Consider the following 21,893-nt stretch of genomic DNA (forward strand, 5'->3'; position numbering starts at 1 on the left):
CAGTTCACACTGAACTTTATCGTTAATACATTTCTTACAAGATTAATCTTATCTCGTTACAAACGACAACAAGGCAACTGTTAATCTTATTCTTTTATTATCCTGGTACTTCTAATCGGGTTGAATGTCCCTCGTCTATAAGGCATTTTGTTAAATATATATATATTTATCACCATATACATTATGTGACTGATGTGAAAGGCTACATACATTATTTGGTCATTTATGTAAATAGATGAACATTGAAATCAACACAAAGGAGTAACCTCCCGTATTCACAAACCCCTTCCTTTTTACTTGCATGTTTTATGTGAAATATAAACATAACGGGCCATACAGCGGATATGACGTCCTCGGGGTATTAATCATATTTTTACTCAGCCTAACTTGTAAGTCCACACTACATGCACCGCAAAGTACAATCTGGGAGTTCCATATTCTTGTATAATGACAGAAAAATGTCTCCCTTTGGATTGTTCAGCACTCTGGATGTGTCTCATAGAACAAGATGAACATTTCCCTCCGCTACATAGATGACGAGCCGTGGACAGCAGCCGTTCTCCCTTTTTTCTTTGTCAAAGTTTGAGTGTTTGTGAAAAGTTGTGTAGTTAAATGATGGACTCTGGACTGGAAAAATTACTACCTGAATTCAGGGTGCAGCTACACCGTTTTTTGCTGATTGAGTCAAGTACCAGTGTTATCTACACATTTTCTTCCATGCTTTGTAAAAAAAAAAAAAAAAACACTCAAATGACACCCATCTTTTGTTGTAATTCTCCCTTGTCATCTATGAGCTGTGTGCTGGTACCCAGGCCTTTGTACTGGTCACCTTTTGTCTGGAGGAGTACCACTGACCTGAAGAGATCAAATTGCAGCAAGTACTATTGCTGTGGTACTACAGTATATTTGAACAAACTAATTTATTTTAAGTAACAGCCCTTTTACAGATTCATATTATTCAGCTGGTTTAAGATACTGCTACCATGTTGAAAGAATTATTTTGTCCATTATTCCGTAGTTTTTTTAAAAGGTACCCAAAGGACAACAGCACACTCGCACAATTTATGTTCTGTATAAAATGAGGTATGTTTCTCTTCTGTTAGTGCATATCAATGTAACAGTGCAAAACCAATTACAACGACTATTTGTTCAACGACCACCTTTTCAAAACACTACTTTTACAGCATTTACCCCACCATCACTTTACAAGGCATACAATAAAAAACACTTTGAGACACTGAACACACAATATCCTTCTGATCAATTTGTCTACTAGGGGGGAACAAACGCATGACAACAAAATAGAAAATTCTAGTAGTAATAACTAGGGAGTTCAAGCTAATGCACAGTAGTGTAAATCAGAAATAATATGTGGCGTGTCACTCCTCTTTCCACTCAGACAAACACCAACCAACTTAAAATGTTCCACACAAATTCAAACAGTCCGAAGGGAACTTCCGTTGGCCGAGTAGAGATGAGGTGAAATGAAAAGACGGACGAGGAGAAAGAAAAAACGTTGCCACAAGCCTTCCCTCTGCCTTCTTGCATTCACAATATGATTATGTTATTTACTTAACCTGCATGGGGGGAAATCACTGCTAGGGATCAATGAAAAGTGTATTTAATTAATGTTTTTAAACCCTTTCTGAGGTATTTATTCATCCACAGCTCAATTCATTGTTTTTTGTGTGAAGTTCAACAAAGAGGGTTTTAAATAATATAGTGTTCTTCAAAAGTGTCAAAATAGTTGTATTTCTGATGTGAAAAAAAATGCATGGATTGTCTCATTCTGCCCGTTTCCTTCTGTCCTATAAAATATGTTCCAACGTTGTAAGGCGTTATATACTTATATACAAAACACAGCCTTGTTATGGAGCTCCGACTCCAGCCATGACATGAAGCCCACAAGAAAGGCTTCCCACACAGTAGGAAGCCCGCTGCCTTCACGTAGGTGTCCCGTCCAAACTATTCGTCAATTTGTTCTCACGGAACAAAAAAATCACGGAGGCCGCTTCACGAACTCTGCAAAGAGCTCCTGCGACAACAGTCTCCCTCAGGCAAGGCAGCCACTTGGAATGTATAGATAGAAAAGTTTCTCAGGAGGCAGTCCCATGGTACATAATGGCACAAACCACTAACTAAATCCATTATAAGAATGCATTCGCTAAATATGTACATCGTGTGTTTGTGAAATACACACTAAAGGTGATACCACAGAATTCAGAATGTATATCCTATGCCCCCCAGGACAGTTCAGTTAGCCAACTTTTATTATAAGGACTTATCTCCCTACAAATAATGATAAAAAAGATTAATTTGTCCATCTCTGAATTCGTGAATTTCTACTCTGGAATCTAGAAAAAGCCTTTCACACACTCAAAACCAGGAACGTTGAATTCCAAATCTACTCTGGCAAACGCTAGTTGTGTCTCGACCAGAAACGACTTCAGATTCAGACAAAAAAAATCCTGCAAAATGATCAAATGTAGTTTTTGTGAACAAGCTTTTCAAAATAAAAGACGGAGATGGATGTGCAGCTGAACGAATACAGCATAAAAGATTTTCAAATTGAAACGTGTTCAGTAAATATACCACGCTTCTACTGTACAAACCCCACACACACACACACACACACACACACACACACACACACACACACACACACACACACACACACACACACACACACACACACACACACACACACACACACACACACACACACACACAGGTAAGGCAAATCTGAACAGGGCGAGCTGTGATGAGTTTTGCTCCATAGCTACAGTATCCGGCAGCTATCTGGCATTAATTCACCCTTAGGTACATTTACATACATAGTGTTTCAGAGGGGACACAAAATAATGTTACACTGATTTCCAATAGGCGATATTATGAGCAAATCCATCTATAACTTCTCCCAGAAGCTACCTCTTACACAGATACATAAATAAAATGAGAATCTTGGCATCCACTTAAAAAAAAACTATGCAAGTTTTGTAAATATAAATTACTGGGCTGCAGTAATGACAAACTAATCTTTTTTTTTCTTTTTTGGAAAAGTACAGGGTGGTTTTTGTTCCTTCAGATTATGTCTTTTGCTATAAAATATACCGACCCAAACAAACAAACTTGACCCCACGTCACAAAGATAGTGCACTGTGCAACTTTGAACAAAGTTTGGCCGACTCTCTGAAAGACAAGGGTAGTATTCATCGTAGTGTCCCTTCCTCGGATGTCCAGGCTCGACTGAGGAGAGAGGATCGCAGGCACCAGTGGTTTGGGAACAGCAAATCCTCCGTCAGTCTTGTTGCGTCTCCTTACCTTTATTGTGGCCATGTGAGGGCTGTGCGTTGTGTGACAGTCCGAGGAGGACGAAAGGCTGCCCCCTTCCTCACAGACGAGCGAATGCACACCACACTCACACATGCTGGATGTTACAAAATAACACATTTGTCTTTATCCTTGGCTTCTTTCTTGGCTTTCCGCTCCCCGCTGGAGGACTGTTTTCCTGGGCTGGGTGTGGCTGCTGCTGCTGCTGCTGCTGTTGCTGCTCCACCTGCTCCTGCACCTCCTCGGTCCGCCTCGTCTCCCTCTGCAGGCTCTTGCTGGTCCTGCTGGCAGAAGGGCAGAAGAGTATAAATTAGTAGTGTAACGATGCATCGATTAATGTCAGTCCTACCGATTCAACTAAATCCATCTGCTAAAATAAATAAATACAATGAATTGCTTTGGCTTCACCAATAATCCATATAAATATGTTAAATCTGATGAATCGCGATTCTTAATTATGATTAATGACTTTTAAGACTCTCTCCCCTGCCAGCTTGTAGCCTACTGAAACATGTTCAAAATAACTGGGCAATGTTTAATTACATTTTTGTATTCACCATAAAATATTATGCAGGACTACTTTTTTATAGAATAAATATGTTAAATAAGTAATTCTGCTTCCTCCTCCCTCAGTCCCTCCCTCCCCACCTCCTTCCACCTCCCTCGGTCCCTCCCTCCCCACCTGCTTCCACCTCCATCCCTCCCCACCTGCTTCCACCTCCCTCCCTCCCCACCTGCTTTCACCTCCCTCGGTCCCTCCCTCCCCACTGCCTTCCACCTCCCTTGGTCCCTCCCTCCCCACCTCCCTCAGTCCCTCCCTACCTCCCTCCCTCCCCACCTGCTTCCTCCTCCCTACCTCCCCACCTGCTTCCACCTCCCTCGGCCCCTCCCTCCCCACCTGCTTCCACCTCCCTCGGTCCCTCCCTCCCCACCTGTTTCCTCCTCCCTCGGTCCCTCCCTCCCCACCTGTTTCCTCCTCCCTCGGTCCCTCCCTCCCCACCTGTTTCCTCCTCCCTTGGTCCGTCCCTCCCTCCCCACCTCCTTCCACCTCCCTCGGTCCCTCCCTCCCTCCCCACCTGTTTCCTCCTCCCTCGGTCTCTCCCTCCCCACCTCCTTCCACCTCCCTCGGTCCCTCCCTCCCTCCCCACCTGCTTCCACCTCCTTCAGTCCCTCCCTCCCCACCTCCTTCCACCTCCCTCGGTCCCTCCCTCCCTCCCCACCTGCTTCCACCTCCTTCAGTCCCTCCCTCCCCACCTCCTTCCACCTCCCTCGGTCCCTCCCTCCCCACCTGTTTCCTCCTCCCTCGGTCCCTCCCTCCCCACCTCCTTCCACCTCCCTCGGTCCCTCCCTCCCTCCCCACCTGTTTCCTCCTCCCTCGGTCTCTCCCTCCCCACCTCCTTCCTCCTCCCTCGGTCCCTCCCTCCCCACCTCCTTCCACCTCCCTCGGTCCCTCCCTCCCTCCCCACCTGTTTCCTCCTCCCTCGGTCTCTCCCTCCCCACCTCCTTCCTCCTCCCTCGGTCCCTCCCTCCCCACCTCCTTCCACCTCCCTCGGTCCCTCCCTCCCTCCCCACCTGTTTCCTCCTCCCTCGGTCCCTCCCTCCCCACCTCCTCCCTCCTCCCTCGGTCCCTCCCTCCCCACCTGTTTCCACCTCCCTCGGTCCCTCCCTCCCCACCTCCTTCCACCTCCCTCGGTCCCTCCCTCCCCACCTGTTTCCTCCTCCCTCGGTCCCTCCCTCCCCACCTCCTTCCACCTCCCTCGGTCCCTCCCTCCCCACCTGTTTCCTCCTCCCTCGGTCCCTCCCTCCCCACCTCCTTCCACCTCCCTCGGTCCCTCCCTCCCTCCCCACCTCCTTCCACCTCCCTCGGTCTCTCCCTCCCCACCTCCTTCCTCCTCCCTCGGTCCCTCCCTCCCCACCTCCTTCCACCTCCCTCGGTCCCTCCCTCCCTCCCCACCTGTTTCCTCCTCCCTCGGTCCCTCCCTCCCCACCTCCTCCCTCCTCCCTCGGTCCCTCCCTCCCCACCTGTTTCCACCTCCCTCGGTCCCTCCCTCCCCACCTCCTTCCACCTCCCTCGGTCCCTCCCTCCCCACCTGTTTCCTCCTCCCTCGGTCCCTCCCTCCCCACCTCCTTCCACCTCCCTCGGTCCCTCCCTCCCCACCTGTTTCCTCCTCCCTCGGTCCCTCCCTCCCCACCTCCTTCCACCTCCCTCGGTCCCTCCCTCCCTCCCCACCTCCTTCCACCTCCCTCGGTCTCTCCCTCCCCACCTCCTTCCTCCTCCCTCGGTCCCTCCCTCCCCACCTGCTTCCACCTCCTTCAGTCCCTCCCTCCCCACCTGCTTCCTCCTCCCTCGGTCCCTCCCTCCCCACCTGCTTCCACCTCCCTCGGTCCCTCCCTCCCCACCTCCTTCCTCGGTCCCTCCCTCCCCACCTGTGCCTCTGCAGCTGCTGCCGCCGCCGCCTGCTCCTGCTCTTGCTCCTGGTAGTACTGGGAGGCTCGTCGGTCCTCCTCCTCCTGAAGCTTTTTTGCCAGCTCTAGGTCACTGATGCCCTCGGGGAGCTGCTCCCACTGAAGATCCTGGCTTTGCTGCTCCTGCTGCAGCGACAGCGCCATCATATAGTCCTGACACAAACGGAGGGAAAGACTTGATCATTTATGAGCAAAAGCTCTTGCTGTGATAAAGTGTGAAACAGCTGGACTTCCTCAGCCTGACAACAGACTAATCCACAACAACGGTCCGTTTTGTCTGTCTTCATCCACTCTCAGTTGCTCGACTATCTTTAATATTCTTTTTACAGTAATTAGTTGTGGTGCTAGTTCACAAACAGCCTTTGTGATGGTGCTTTCTATTCTATTATATCCAGCATCCTCTAACATGTCATGTCTTTGTCACTAAAAAGACCCAGTTTCCCCACTGGGCTCATTACAAGGTTTTCCTCCAATCTGATGGAATTGATTATGAGTGTAGAACGTTGTCCGAATCGATTTTCCAAACAAACCTCCATCTTAGAGATAAGGAGGTGCCTGATTAAGCAAGGAGAATAAAAAGTAAGGGCCCCCGGGCTCTTGCCTGGTCTGTGTGTGTGTGTCTGTCTGTCTGTATGTGTGTGTGTGTGTGTGTGTGTGTGTCTGTGTGTGTCTGTGTGTGTGTGTGTCTGTGTGTGTGAGTGTGTGTGTGTGTGTGTGTGTGTGTGTGTCTGTCTGTGTGTGTCTGTGTGTGTGTGTGTGTGTGTGTGTGTGTGTGTGTGTCTGTGTGTCTGTGTGTGTGTGTGTGTGTGTGTGTCTGTGTGTGTGTGAGTGTGTGTGTGAGTGTGTGTGTCTGTGTGTGTGTGTGTCTGTGTGTGTGTGTGTGTGTCTGTGTGTGTGTCTGTGTGTGTGTGTGTGTGTGTGTCTGTGTGTGTGTGTGTCTGTGTGTGTGTGTGTGTGTCTGTGTGTGTGTGTGTGTGTCTGTGTGTGTGTGTGTGTGTGTGTCTGTGTGTGTGTGTGTCTGTGTGTGTGTGTGTGTGTCTGTGTGTGTGTGAGTGTGTGTGTCTGTGTGTGTGTGTGTCTGTGTGTGTGTGTGTGTGTCTGTGTGTGTGTGTGTGTGTCTGTGTGTGTGTGTGTGTGTGTGTCTGTGTGTGTGTGTGTGTGTGTGTGTGTCTGTGTGTTAGTGTGTGTGTGTGTGTGTGTGTAAAGAGCTGGTACGAGGAGCTGTAACACATTGATTATTGAGGAACTTCCCTTATTTTCTCTCTAGCCTGGGACGGTGCACACATGGTTTTTTTATAACTGGTGTTTTCTGAGATTTGATGTCGTGTGTTTTGTGTCTTTCTCTCTGCCTTCCTCCACTTTTCCTACAGTGAAGACCAGCATGACCTTTACTGCTCTCTTATGACTTGTGTCTCGGCCTTTGTGGTACACTGATGGTGTAAAAAACACACAATTATACACAATCATGGTGTTGGCGTGGATAATTGCTGGTTCTGCTAGTCTTGCCTGCATCAGTGCTCAGACCTGGTCTATCTGATCCTGCTGGCCGCGGTACACCGTCTCTGGATCGGAGGGCGGCCGCAACCGGAACTCGGAATCGCAGAAGTTGCTGTCTCCGTCGACGTTGTGCAGACTCTCCCAGACGACCTTCTCCTCGGTCAGGAAGCCTTGGTCTGTAACCAGGAGGTACAGCTGGCCCTGGAAACACACAGGCATCGATCAGGGTCACACTATGAGGAGACATACAAGACTGCATGGATTCTGCTGGGAGTACACATCCAATATGTGATTGGTGGTTTATCATGAGCGATCTGCGTCTGGGTGACTAGAGGGAACTTAGACCGCCACAATGATTTATCTGAGGGTCACAGGTGACACGCACTGCTCTGCTTACTCTTCTATTCAAAATGAAAGTAAGCAGGCTCCACTTCCCTTCCTGCAGATAACAGGAGAGGCCTGCCAGGCGAGTCAGCTGTGGGCCGCGGCTGTTCAGGATGGGATGCAGACCTTTTAAAAGGGGCATCATGATTGGTGTAATGTATGTCGTTTAAACATCGGTTTGAAGAACCTGTTAAAGTGTGCGTTGAACACTACGGAAAATACTGAGGAGCTTTAGTGGAACGGGAAGAGAAACAAAAGTATTTTTAATCCAATAATAAATAAGCAACTGAACTATTTCCTACTGAAAAGCCACAGAGAAGCATATAATTAATGCAAATTTATGATGGTTAGCTCACACTCAAAATACAGGACAGGCTGTTTAAGATCGCCACGGAAAGAAATCTACCTTTATGTGGTCGAAGCTTAATAATTGTCCTGTAAAAGGGGGCTATTATAGGCTCCACACGTAATTCTCAATCTGACTGGTGCAAACAACGCTCAGTGTCCACCTTGTACTTGATCATGGTGCTGAAGTGGTTATTCCTGAAGAAGACACAGAGCTCTCCCTCCTGGACGGTGGATGTGAGCTCACACAAGCCGTGGTACGTCAGCTGGGTGGCCGTGCTGCTCAGGAACTGCTCTGCCACGATGCCTGAGGCCGAGGAGACGAGGACCAAACACACAGGAAAACAAAGAAATGTGTGATTCATGAGCAAACGCAGAAACACTTCTTTATTGGATCTTTGGTTATGCTTTTTGCAGAATAAACACAATTAAATTTGAGTTGAAATTGAGATGATGATGGTTCCTTTTTTAAGCTTAGAGAGTATAACTTTATACGCTGGTTGTAAATGAACACATGCTTCCATCATTAGACCATCCGACTACAAGCAATCCTGACTCATTCATAGCTCAATATTTGGAAAGCATGTTGTGAACCCTGCTGTTATGTCTGTCGTTACTATTTGAACACAGTATTTGGTCACAGTTACTATAGTTAACTGTTCTGTAGGACAGAGCAGCATTCAATGTGATGTGAAGACAGACAGAAGACAGTCTGCCCTAAAACTACTGAATACTTCCTATGAAATATTCATGTTTCAAGTTTCATGGTTTTGTGCGTGTGTATTTTTAGGGAGCCTTTTTAAACCAAACGTCCTATTTTTCTATTTTTAATGCATTTTGGAAGCCTTTAACAGCACCTTAGCCAGAGACTACAGAAGAAAAATAAGCATTTGGCTAATTCTGGCATCTTTATAGCATGTGTATTTATTAATTTGCACTGCCAGTTCTCAAATATACTACACTAAATACATATTTCAGTAGGTTCAAGCATGGCTGCAAAACTCAGAGTTATCAGCCCACTTTAAACGTGGCTGAAAAGGCTGCTTTCATCGAGCCCTCGTCAGAGTTCCTCAGCTAGAAAAACAGAAATGCAACAGAAAGGAGTGAATGTTCCATATCAATATCCACTTTGATGTGTTGACTTGGCAACAAACCACTCCGCAGGAAGCTCAGTGTTAAATGAGCACATCTTTTCAGTGGAGAACTTCCTGACTGTTAGATGAGTGTGATCTGTGGAAGTAGGTCATTTGATGAGTCGCCACGCTTCCTGTTTTCATTTTGTGCAGAATGTTTTCGTGCTGGACGTTCAGTGCAGATATCTCTTTGAATTTATGTGACACTGAATTCATCTTACACTGCTCACGGCTGTGAGTTGTACTACGAGATGAAGCCCAAATGTTTTAACTTCCCACTGATCCACAGAAGATGCATGACTCTGTTTCCCTCCCCCTCCGAGGGAGAAAGAGGAGGGATGATGGGAGTCAGGAGGGGAGACGAGTGAAGAGAAAGCACTCACCTTCCCCTGCCAGCTCGCTGCTGTCGGACTGCTTGCAGGATATTATCTTCTCTACCAGCTGGTTGTAGCTGCAGTTGCCGACTGCCTTGACGATGTCGTGCATCTGCAAACCAACAAAGACTGTGGTTAAAGCACACTCAGCCAGCGTTGATGCTGTTTTACTCACAGCCACCAGAGATTTAGATTAAAGTCCCAGTCGGCAACATGTTTATGATCATATTCCCTGAAGCCGACACTACGCTCCGATAGAACAACAGAAATCATCTGGTTTTAAAAAAGAAGCGTGCCTCTACGTGCACGTAGAGCCTGTTGTTTGTTTTGATCGACAGGCCCGGATCATCCTGTCCAATCAGCACGCAGGGCTGTGTTCATGCACACACAGAGCCCCTCCCCCCTCGGGTCGTTCCACTATCACAGGGGGGAGGCGGAGGGAAGTAGCAACAAGCTTCCAATTCCTTGTTAAAAACCCAAACGAGGAGGTCCAAAACAACCAAGGAGAAGAAAACACCGGTGGAAAAGAAGGACAAAAAGAAAGATGGCGACGGTGCCCGTGATAAAACCAGAGTCAACATCGGACCCGCGTTTCAAAGGTGGCGTGATCTAAGGGAGTTCAAAGGGCACGGAGTCGAGGGGGAGGAGCTCGGTGGTCGTGGGGGAGGAGCTCAGTGGTCGTGGGGGAGGAGCTCGGTGGTCGAGGGGGAGGAGCTCGGTGGTCATGGGGAGGGGCTCGGTGGTTGTGGGGGAGGAGCCTGAGAGTTGTAAACATTCAGAATCTGACAGAGTGCCCTCCATCCTCCAGACTTGCCGACTGGGACTTTAAAAAAAGGATAACCGGGAGAAACATTCGTGATAAGGTGATAGTGAAACTTCTACCACTCTGTAAACGTGTTCCCTTTTTGGTCGGGTTCAGTTGGACTCCAGCTTATTTAGCTGTTATCTTTATTTAGGTGAAGTGGCTCCGGTCTGCTCCGGCATCGGATAGCTGCTTTCAGTTTGTCTACATCATACTGTATCTGTCCCTATAAAATAAACCATAAATCAATAAATAAAGTTGTGTTCACTGCAGTGATTTTAAACACAAAAATGATATGAAAACTAAAGCTGTACTTGGTGATATATGCACAGTATTACAAGATGTACAATTGAAAGGTGCTTATGGAATAGTCATGGCTCAAATGACACTGCTGTTTTGAATGGTTATGATAGGGTGGATCTATAAGTCACATGTGACTATATAGGAGAGAAATCTTTTATTCACTTCTACAATCTGGCTTCAGTTCCCCACCTCACCCTCTGGTCGCTGGTTTCCCAGGTCTCCGTACGCACGGTTCAGGTTTCCTTTTAGAGATCACGACTTCCGTGGGACGTGAGGACCTGTTTAGTTTCAGTTAGAAATGAGAACCCAGTTCTGTGTAGACATGCCGTCAAACTGAATTCAAAAGCCAAACTACTATTAAATGCACGCTTCCCATCTGCTGATTGTGGTGACTGTCTAGGAAGTGATCTCCTGTATAATTATCCAAAAATAAATTGGTAACCATGACATCATGTATGCTTGGCGGTTAATTGAGCAGAATGTATAGTGTACACGTTTACAGCAACGACAGCATCCACCCGACATGGAACAAGAGTTCATCCTGCTCACAGCTTCATGTCTGAGCCCTGAAACAATAAGGAACATTAAACTTCAATAAAGCTCAGTCCCAAGGGTTCATGGAGAGCTGATGATGCAGGATGACCTGTGTGTATCACTTCATCCTTACACCTCGTGTGTTATATGTTAGAGTTCTCTCTTGCACCTTATAAATCCACCAAGTTCCATTTTGCTCAGTATTTAATATTATTTAACATTTTATTATTAATACCAATAATTGCCCTTACCTCTTGATTGTATTTTTGTATTCTGATGGTATTGTACTGCTGCTACGATGACTCTATCTATCTATCTATCTATCTATCTATCTATCTATCTATCTATCTATCTATCTATCTATCTGGAGTTTGTCCCTGGGAGGTACAGAGAAACGGCGGTGATGAGTAAGGTCCGTCTCACCTGGGGGTCAACCAGCCAGCCGTGGTAGAGAGGGATGTCCAGCAGGTCAAACACAATGCATTCTGGGGTGTACTCGAAGACTCGCACGCCGGTGAACTTCACGTTCACGTCCAGACCCGTCTGCAGCTTGTGCAACACGGCCATGGCATCGCTCATGTTCTAGCAAACAAACACGGCGAGACGACAACACTTGAGGTTTACACACACACACACATCTTTTAGAAAACTACACATTATACACACACCATACATGTGTTCACGTCTTTATCACACATTATTTCTGCTTGATTTTTCTACCTTTACAAGAAGCCATTTATTATGTGCAAGACAGGAAAAAGAAAAAGCTTCTACACACTCACAACTTCACCTGCTTTTATCAGATCTTTCTGCTTTATGGTTACTTCTCTGTGACCAGAGTGTTTTCATATTTACTGCACTTAGTTTTGCTCTGCTGACGGTCATTCACCCCACAACCACAGGAAGAGGAGGAAGTCGCTGCCAGGAAAACATTTCATATTACATTACTGAGTAAGCTGCTCTCAGCCCCGTTCACTATTAGATAGAACATCTTGTAATATTACCAAGGAGTGGACAAAATAACAGAGACACTGGATGTGTCATGATGTAATGCAGTCTACTCGCCCTGCAATAAACACAGCCTTTGTTTGATTTTTACTTTATTTCTGACAGCAGACAGGTCAGGAAAATAAGGGGAGAGAGAGAGGGAGGAAGGGAGGGAGAGAGAGAGAGAGAGGGAGAGTGTAAGAGAGAGAGAGAAAGGGAGAGGGGAGTGGCATAAAACATAATGGTCATTAATTAAGGCTTTAGTGGCAAAATAGGTTTCTTACTTGTTATTAAATCTTTTTACTCCCCCCGCTCTCTCCCTCCCCCCCTCTCTCCCTCCCTCTCTCCCTCCCTCTCCCTCCCTCTCTCGCTCTCCCCCTCTCTCCCCCCGCTCTCTCCCTCCCCCTCTCTCTCTCTCTCTCTCCCTCTCTCTCCCTCTCTCTATCTCCCTCCCCCTCTCTCTCCCTCCCTCTCTCCCTCCCTCTCCCTCCCTCCCTCTCCCTCCCTCTCTCCCTCTCCCCCTCCCTCTCTCCCTCCCTCTCCCTCCCTCTCTCCCTCTCCCCCTCTCCCTCTCTCCCTCCCCCTCTCTCTCCCTCCCTCCCTCCCTCTCCCCCTCTCCCTCCCTCCCTCCCTCCCTCTCCCCCTCTCCCTCCCTCTCCCTCCCTCTCTCTCCCTCTCTCCCTCCCCCTCTCTCTCCCTCCCTCCCTCCCTCTCCCCCTCTCCCTCTCTCTCCCTCCCTCTCTCTCCCTCTCTCCCTCCCCCTCTCTCTCCCTCCCTCTCTCCCCCTCTCTCCCTCCCCCTCTCTCTCCCTCCCTCTCTCCCTCTCCCCCTCTCCCTCTCTCTCCCTCCCTCTCTCTCCCTCTCTCCCTCCCCCTCTCTCTCCCTCCCTCCCTCCCTGTTTACTGTATTTTCATGATGCATTTACTGACATTACGGAGAGCTGTTCTGGGGTTAAATTCAGCCAAACCATCCTGGAAAACTCAGCCTCATCCAAATGATTGACAGCTTGAAATGCTTCCGTGTACTTGCTTTGATAAAGTTACGCCGACCCCGAGAACGTATTGCTTCACTTGTCTTCAGCAGTCTGTAAGATCACTTGTAATTTCCCTAAAACATTATCCAATTTACAGAAATATCCAACTTTAGGTGTTGTTTTAAAGCAGGTTTTAAATCCTGGAGAAGAAGAATGGCATCTGCAAAATGCAGAGTGTTTACAAGATGAATTAAAATGAACCCACCACTAAGTTCTAGTGGTTTTTAATTGGATTTGTTTTCTCCGGTAACAGAGAGAGAGAGAAACACCTCTCCATGCTGCCTTTAGCTTTTCACACTGATGAATAAACATCAGTTTCATTTTGTGAGCTAGAAAAATCAATGTGGTTTGACTTTCTTATGTTTTTAGAGGTTTTAGTCGTCGTGAAGAGTTTTAAAGGTTGCCGTAAATATACACAACTAGAAATAAATCGCTTTATTTGAGTGTTTCCACTAAATTCATCCTTTCATTATGTGTGAGCATGGTATTAGTACCGCTCTGTCTGTGTGGTCAGTAGAGATTTCATACACACATCCCTTCATGCGTCCATATGTGTCATGTGTTTACATTGACACACCTGAGAACCCAATAAAACACACTCATTCCTGCATCATGTGTCAGAGCAATGTTCCCCAGCTGGCTCTAAACCTCGGCCACCAAGTCCTGGATCCAGAGAAGCCTCGCAGCCGATGAGTGTGTCGTTGTGAATCATTTCCACCTGATTTCAACTCTTTCATAATAATTCAACCAGCTGGCTTTGACACAATATTAGTCAATTTGTCCAAACCCTCACCATTTTGAACATTAATCTTTATTTTCCATGATACAGTATATGAAAATGCTTTTGTGTGCGTACGTAATTATGAAACGTCACGTTCAAATATGGTCAAGTAAACGGTTTCAAATGCTTCAAAATAAAATATAAAAATAAAAAACCTCTTCCATGCTCAGTGAGGAGTATATCAACGAGTATATATAGGCTACTCTAGTTCTGATGCGAGAGCAGAGGTCTTTCAGCCGGTCCATTTGAGAGTGTGGATTAGGATGCTTATGGGCAGATAAGCCGGCCGTGTAATGGACCACATCCCTCCACTTGAATGGAACTTCAGTTTGAGGGCCAGCAGCAGATGATCACTTGGAAAATCAGATGATTATCAAAGCATCACTTGCATTCATCTGCGTTGCGATGGAAGCAGATCACACAATATAATAACAGCACAGCACTCTGCTGTTCTGCATTTCTACTTTAACTCCACGGCCAAGGTATTAAAGGGAAGGCCTCTTAGTTTTACTCTCTCTGTTGACTTTCACCCATAACTGACCTGAAATAAAATCCAGAGGAGATGTAATTAACTGGTTGTTGACAGAATATGGCATTAAAGTGCCAAGATGAGGGATCTGGATCCAACGTTTCTTAATACGAGAGCCCTGCTTGATAATGGACGTGCAGCAGTTCAAACACGCAGCCAAGAAATCCAAACTTTATTTGAAAAAGAAAAAAATATATTGGAGATTGAGCTGTTTTCCTCATGCTGCATTTTGAGGTGAAAAATCAAAACTCTTGTGCCAAGCAACACAATAGAGCTCTTTGGTTGAGAAACACTTACTAGAGGTTGAGATCAGATGTGTCGTTGCTAAACAAACTCATTTTTAAAGGGAATGCAGATATTTGTCACATGTGTTCACGTCGATTCATGTTAGCAGACGATCTACGAGCCTGAAAGCCAACATATCCATCACTGGAAGACAAAAGTAAACCATTACATAACGCCGTGACCCATCAGCGGGAGCTGTAAATAATGAATCCTTTACGAGACTGGAACGTCCCACAATGTGGGTCACACTTTTACGAATCCAGGCACACATCAGCCGCCGGCGTTTCTGTTCCGATGCATCATCGATGAAAGATTCTAACGTTTTTTACACACATACGGAGGAGAGATCACCTCTCAATAGAAAGTAAAGCCTGAAGAGATATGCTGGTGTACTGGAGCTATTGTCACGGCAATAAATAATAGCTTAATCTCTGATCTCATAATGAGATGGATCCTACTAGAATTAAATCAGTGTCCAGCACCATAAGCTGTACAGCTAATAGCACAGTCTCTCTTTTTACTCCTGTTATGAGCTTTTATGATGCCAAACTCTCTGACATCACCATCAGCAGTTTCTCATCGTGTTTTTGATTTATTTAACGGCTCTGCTTACTCAATTAGAGATAGATTCCCATTCAGAAGGCCTTTCATTTTACTAGCAGGGACTCCAAACAGATGTGTGTGTGGAAATCATCAACACCATCATCAACAGGCCGGGGTCATGGACATGAGCAAGATCTGTTCACCATGCTTTTTTAATTCCACGCTAGGACTTTAGCCGCTTTACTCGGAACAAAAGAAAGGTTTGGAGAAATATTTGAGAAACTCGGGTCCATCACTGTGAAAGACACTAAATTAGAAACAAGAGAGTCCTCTCAGACTTGCTAATCATTTGCTCCCGTGGTGAAACCGTCATGGATGAGCTGCCTTTGAGTCCACCGAGACGAGAGCGGAGCAAAAAAACTACACTCTCACTTCCACAGCGTCTCCGAGTAAATATTTAACAATAGCTAAAGAGCGGCCGTGCCACTGCTATTTTAATCCTCGCTCCTGTGGCAGATGATGTTTTTTCAGGCTGGATATATAAATAGAACTACCTCTGTTATGAACTCCTACAGCTCTCTTCAAAGTCTCAGTCTTCAGTTGTACTTTGGAACAAGCACACGTCTCTCAAGATATCAAGACGAGGACACAGACAAAACTCAGACTCTCTTCGACCCCAAAGGCCGGCCTTCCGATCTCCACATACTGTGTCGACCGCAGCACACGGACACGAGGACACCCGCATGCAAAAGAGCTCTCAGGCCAGCGTCTAGGATTAGACTGCCATAATAACTATGCAACACAAACTCTTACCACTCCCTCGCTTTAACTGTGAGGCCGCCGCCGCCGCCGATTTATTTGAGAGGTTGAATTTCAGCTCAACTTAAATTTAGAAAAAGACCGTTGCAGTGAGCTTCTACCAGCAGACTGCACATTATTTCGTCCTCCTCTTTGAATGAGGGACAAGTGTGGTTTTTAAAATCATTCCCAGATGTGCTGGTGCTCCGCCACGCAAGAGGAGGAGACGCACAACCTCCCGCTAACGTGGGCAGCCAGTGGAGATGGGAGGAAGCCGGGGGAGCTGGAGCTCCATCTCCGAGCCCCACACACACACACACACACACACACACACACACACACACACACACACACACACACACACACACACACACACACACACACACACACACACACACACACACACACACACACACACACACACACACACACACACACACACACACACACACACACACACACACACACACACACAGCCTCGGTGATAGCCGTGGGGGCTGAACCCAGCCATGCGTCTCTAAGCATTCACAGCCATGTGAAACAACATAATCTGACACTCCTAACCCATGTTGTTCCCTGGGCCTCGCAAGATACATCTTATGTAACCTATGGAACAGTGTGTGTGTGTGTGTGTGTGTGTGTGTGTGTGTGTGTGTGTGTGTGTGTGTGGGGGGGGAGCTAAGCTGCAGTTTTATGTGGATTCTAATCAACTCGATGCTTATTTCCATATTACGGAGCATCCACTGACCTTCTCCGCTACCTCGATGCAAATGTGCAAACCCGTTTTAGTGCACCGGCTAGTGAGTGCACATCAGAGCGGCGTGCACATCCCTTTACGGTGGTGGAAACATATCTATAATGACGCTGAGAGCGGCTGAGATATTTTCTGAGTGCGTCTAAAGCGAGAGCTCGTGTTTAACGTGCACAAGGAGGAACAGTGAGGGAGTTCATCCCAAAAGCCCTTCGCTCCTTAAGTACTATGAACAGTCAGCAGCTTACTAATGCACACACATAAGCAGAAAAACACAAACCCGTTTAATAATGATATCCCACGGCGATTATGCAGGACTTACCTGCTCGTAGTTGAGCCGCTGAGCCTCCGATATCTCTTTAGGCTTGGTTTCCAGAATGTAGTCCCCTGCAGAGCGACAGAGATGTTGACTTTTAATGTATCGACAGAACAGAAAAAAAATCACTCTGCCTAATTATCACAATGGCTTCATAGCTCAAGCGTTTAGAAGGTGACAGCTGTTATGAGATGGGGTTGTTTTTGTCTTGGGGGGGTTCAGCATAGGCCAGCTGTTTTTTTCCAAGAAAAGGCTGTGCCAAACATGCAGCATCAGTCGAGATCCCCGTCCACCGCGGCGTCACCGGAGAGCCGTCTGCCGACTCGGCTTGATAGCAGCCTGGCAGCTGTCTGGCTCCGATGTGAGGCCCGATCAACGCCACGAACATGCTGCAGAAAACCAAAACCTAGACTTTTCACTACGACCAACATCAAGCTCATTTGGCCACAAAACCTCAAGCCCCGTGTTTATTTGTGTCCGCCTTTCTCCTGAATACTATATTGCTTCTACAACTTTTGTTTTTAGAAACATTTTCAGTATTTCACGTGGTTCTAACGGAACATGCGAATATATTCTTGTTATTGCCGTCCCTACTTTTAAAACTCTTGTGAAAGTCAAAATGCTTCAAAGAGAATTATTAATAACAGGCGAGAGTGCCCATGCTGCACCGTCAACACATGCTTTAGATATTACTTTAGATGAATGCCATTGACCTCTTATCATCAACAGCTACATGAAATAAAAAACAGCTAAACATGGAGAAAAAGCATGAAGTGGAGTATATCAGGGGAAAAGCCTTTTAAGCTTTTTTCTTCTCTTGTAATCTGTGCTTTATAATCATAAGGACCGACCCAGAGAGGCATGATGATTTGTTTCATATGCATGCTGTGAGTTACACTAAAGATGTGCATAACGCTCTAAAACTAAATGCTATACAAAAATAAAAATAATCTCTGTATCGGAGATTTGGCCCTCGTGAAAGTCTGGATCTTTTTCAAGCAACAGAGTGCTTTTACTACAACGTGTCCATGAAAGCCCTTCACCCTCAGTGTGGACTCTTCTCTGGTCCTCCCTTAATATGCGTCTGCATCAGCGGCCATGATGCACCGCCCGTTTAAAACGCCACATCTGAACTAGATCACTCCTCGCCACCCTTGGTGTTTGCATACACAGAGCCGTGATGTGGATTATTTTAGTCTACACATGGCTGACAGGGGACACTCGTGAAGACAGACTCTCCCTCTAAAGAACCCCAGCTGTAAACAGACACTCTGCTTTGATATTGTAGAGTCATTTTAGTTATGAAGGGCAGGGCACGGCCAGAGGGAAGAGATAGCTTGTGTTTCCTTTGCAACGGCAGAAGATTTAATCATGGGGGATTCCCCTGGTCTGGTCTCCTCCTCTGTTGACCCTGGAATATATTTATATACATGCATATATATCTGATCTGACCTCTCAAATTTGAGAGGATGTGAACCACAAGAATATTTACTGCTGAAACTGAGAACCAGTGGCTTTATGTTGCAGTGTGATTACAAGCAGCGCTCCGTAAAAGGAGGTCAACATGAGTACATCAAAGTAAGCGACCTTATTAATGTGTTATCTCCTGCAAGTTACAAAACAGGTTATTCACGTGGATGCCAGAAGCCAGGGGAGAAAGGCAGAAGAGTTGTGTGCATAACACTCACCAAGATACTCCATCAGCTGCTCCACAGTTATAACCTCCATCATAGGTGGCATCTTAACCTGGAGCAGGTAGACATTTAGTTAACTTCCAAAACAGGTCATGTGACACATTATAATACACTTCATAGCCCCATCATGTCAGCACTAACATGTTGATGCACTAGGACTGATAGATGTGTATGTTGGTGCCATTAGCACATTTAAATGTTGAATTATGTCACATCATAGCTGCTGAAAGAAGCCGGTTCAGGTTTCTATGGATCTTTACCTTCCAGGCCAGCAGAAGGACATTCATAATGGCCAGTAAGGGACAGGGGCCGTTCTCGTTCTGGGTTATGATCGGCGTGCTCTCCTCCCTCCACTTGATCCACTTAATGTGGTACAAGGACTGGCCGGCGGCCCGATCCTTGGCGCACGCCGCCTTCGTCCCGTCGGCCCCGAGCTCGCCCTGCAGGGCCGGGGCCAGTCCCCCGTCCTCCAGCCCCTCGCTGTTCGGGTCGGAGCTGGGGCAGGAGTTCAGGTTGGAGAAGGACTCCAGCGAATCCATGCTTCGGGACTCTCCGCCGAGGCTGGGATCGGGGTCGCTCCCGCTCGGCAGTCCCTCCGATGAGGTGCGATCGCCGGGCAGCTCCGCCGTGATCGCGTTCCCCGGACACGGACGGGTCGGTTTGACAAGTTCTAGTGTCGGTTGACTCTCCGTCACAGCGTCGTCCCGCCGGTCCGCGCCCTCCTTAGCGAGGGGTGAGGACGGGCCGGCGGGCGGATTGTTTACTAACTTTAAGGCGCCACCCTCGCTATCTTCTGCAGCCAGCCCCGAGTCATGCCCCATCCCGTTACTGATCCGATCCCCGGATCCAGACCCGCTCGTCTCGCTGTCCTTACCCTGCTGCACCGGGAGGACCTGGACCACTTCGGGCACGCCGGACTTGGCAGCACCGGGGATGACATTAGCGCTGTTCGTGGTGCTGTTATTACAAGTAGCGTTGAGCAAAGTAGTGAGAGGAGCCTCACTATTCGTGCATTTCTCGGCGGCTCCTTTGACTCCGCCGACAGCCGTAACGTCGTCCGTTTTTCCCGCCATCGCGGCGCACAAAGAGCCCCCGTCACTGTCTCCATGCAGGCCTGCATGTTTCTCCATTTCGATTTACAGATTGTCGACAGATTTTTAGCTCAATTGCAGCAGCAGCAGCTTCCGTCCCAGAGACGCCATGACAACTCTGCGAGTGACGTCATCAGAGTGAATCGCTTTCAGGCCGAGCAAAAAAACAAAAAAAAAACAGGGGAGAAACCAACGGCCGGGCGGCGATGCGTTTAGGGAGCCTCGTATTTTCTCATACTCTCGTTTTTACTTGTTTAAAAAGGTGTGATCTATCAGAGATATCCATTTAAACTAACTTTATTTATCTAACACGTGTTTAGTGACGGGGTGACTATGTTACAGTAACTATAATTTATACTTAAGCTGGCATTCATTACTAAATCCTTACGACGAATTTTCAAGACAAATGATTGCCAATCTTCCAACAGACTCAAACATGTACGGACTGTTTATTCCCTGATCTTAAAACTACAAAATGTAAAAATATACATCGAAATGGCTCAAATCTTTGTAGGGTGTGTATACAGAGATAAAGGTGTATAAGAAAAATACCACTTTTACGAGGACCCCTGAATGTAGCCTGTACAGACCCTTGAGGGTACTCGCGCATTTGTGAGATTTGTGAAATCTCGCGTTGTCAGACCTTCATATACAATAACAACGCCAATAAATAATTAATAGTCGTTGTAACCTCCTTGGTATGAGTCTACGTATGGAAATGATGAGGCAAAATTCGTGGTTTGTAAACACATGAAAGCATAAGTATAGTTTTTATTGGGTGGAAAACCCCAATAATCCTCAATTCAATAATATAATTTAAAGATCGTATACCAGCAGCATACTGTATCTCCACCCTTTATAACCTTGCCACCAATTTTGTAAAGACGATGTTCAATTAATCCACATGCAGTAACTGCTTACAGTCGCTAGAGGGAAGCAATTACTCGTGTGAGTGAGGAAGTTATCCTCACTGACACTTCCTCCATCCCCAAACCCCCCAAAACAACCCTAATCCTGACAGCCAATCACCGAGAAGCAGTTGACCGGGGGAAATGTTGACAGCAGAGCACAATGACGTAACGTGTGAAGTGTCCAAAGAGACATGTGCTTCATTTTATTTGTATTTTATTTTAAAATAAAAGCTTGACAAGGATCACTCTGGCAATGAATGTGATTTTCTGATCGTTTAATGCAATTATTTCACAACTGTTTAGGCATCCATTTGAATCTAGTTACACTTTGAAATAATAATTTCCTTCCAAGTACTTGTTGGCGGATCATCAGGACACCAGTCACAAGCATGGACATAAAGCACCTGTCTGAAAGACAGTACAACTGTCCCAAGTGGTTGAGAGGGCCAACATGTTATACCTCAAGATTTGCCAATGTCGAACCACGTAACTAAACATAAACTGACTGTTCATTTTAGTCTATTGAGATCTTAACATTCTTAACAACAGCTGGTGGCAGAGTTTACCCATAAACACAACAGAGACATCCTAGTCAGTATTGTTTTTGTTCAAAGATTATTCGTTTGAAGCCAAAAAGCTCTGATGTAACATTGTGGCTAACAAAGGAAACCAAACAGGAAATCAACACCCAGTCTGTGAGAACATATGTGATTTTTATAGTTTATTGTAGTGTATGTGTTAATTGTGTTAAAGTATTGCAAACTATTCATACAGAGTTGCCCTTATTGGTGGAAAATGTATTTTAATGACCTAAATGTAAACACATATGCAAACATAGCCACAGACAATGTCACATGACAGAATAACACAGCTCCCATTCAAATTGTTTTATTTATTTTATAAATGTATATTTAAATGTATGTTTATAACACTGTAAACATCTTTTTGTAAATATAGTCGCCATCTCTATATTGTTATTACATTTTGACCTCCATATGACCCCACC

General features: G+C 46.3%; 1 protein-coding gene across 3 annotated transcripts; it reads right to left on the bottom strand.

Annotated features, from left to right (window-relative positions):
- Positions 1–80: 80 nt before the first annotated feature.
- On the bottom strand, positions 81–20,129 carry mindy2 (MINDY lysine 48 deubiquitinase 2). 3 transcript variants are annotated; one of them, XM_084009752.1, is made up of 9 exons: positions 19,146–20,127; positions 18,880–18,937; positions 17,198–17,262; positions 11,592–11,750; positions 9,539–9,641; positions 8,187–8,329; positions 7,321–7,494; positions 5,758–5,949; positions 81–3,611 (listed from the first exon to the last, which is right to left on the bottom strand). In XM_084009752.1, exons 1-9 carry the CDS (start codon positions 20,013–20,015, stop codon positions 3,435–3,437), a joined length of 1,941 nt encoding a protein of 646 aa, XP_083865878.1. In that variant the 5' UTR covers positions 20,016–20,127; the 3' UTR covers positions 81–3,434. The 3 variants fall into 3 exon arrangements, with proteins under 3 accessions (XP_083865878.1, XP_083865877.1, XP_083865879.1); XM_084009751.1 differs by having other exon boundaries at positions 81–3,614; XM_084009753.1 differs by lacking the exon at positions 81–3,611 and having other exon boundaries at positions 5,814–5,949; positions 7,303–7,494; positions 19,146–20,129.
- Positions 20,130–21,893: the final 1,764 nt, after the last annotated feature.

This window comes from Eutrigla gurnardus, assembly GCF_963514095.1.
Source record: "Eutrigla gurnardus genome assembly, chromosome: 1".
NCBI classification, from domain to species: Eukaryota; Metazoa; Chordata; class Actinopteri; order Perciformes; family Triglidae; genus Eutrigla; species Eutrigla gurnardus.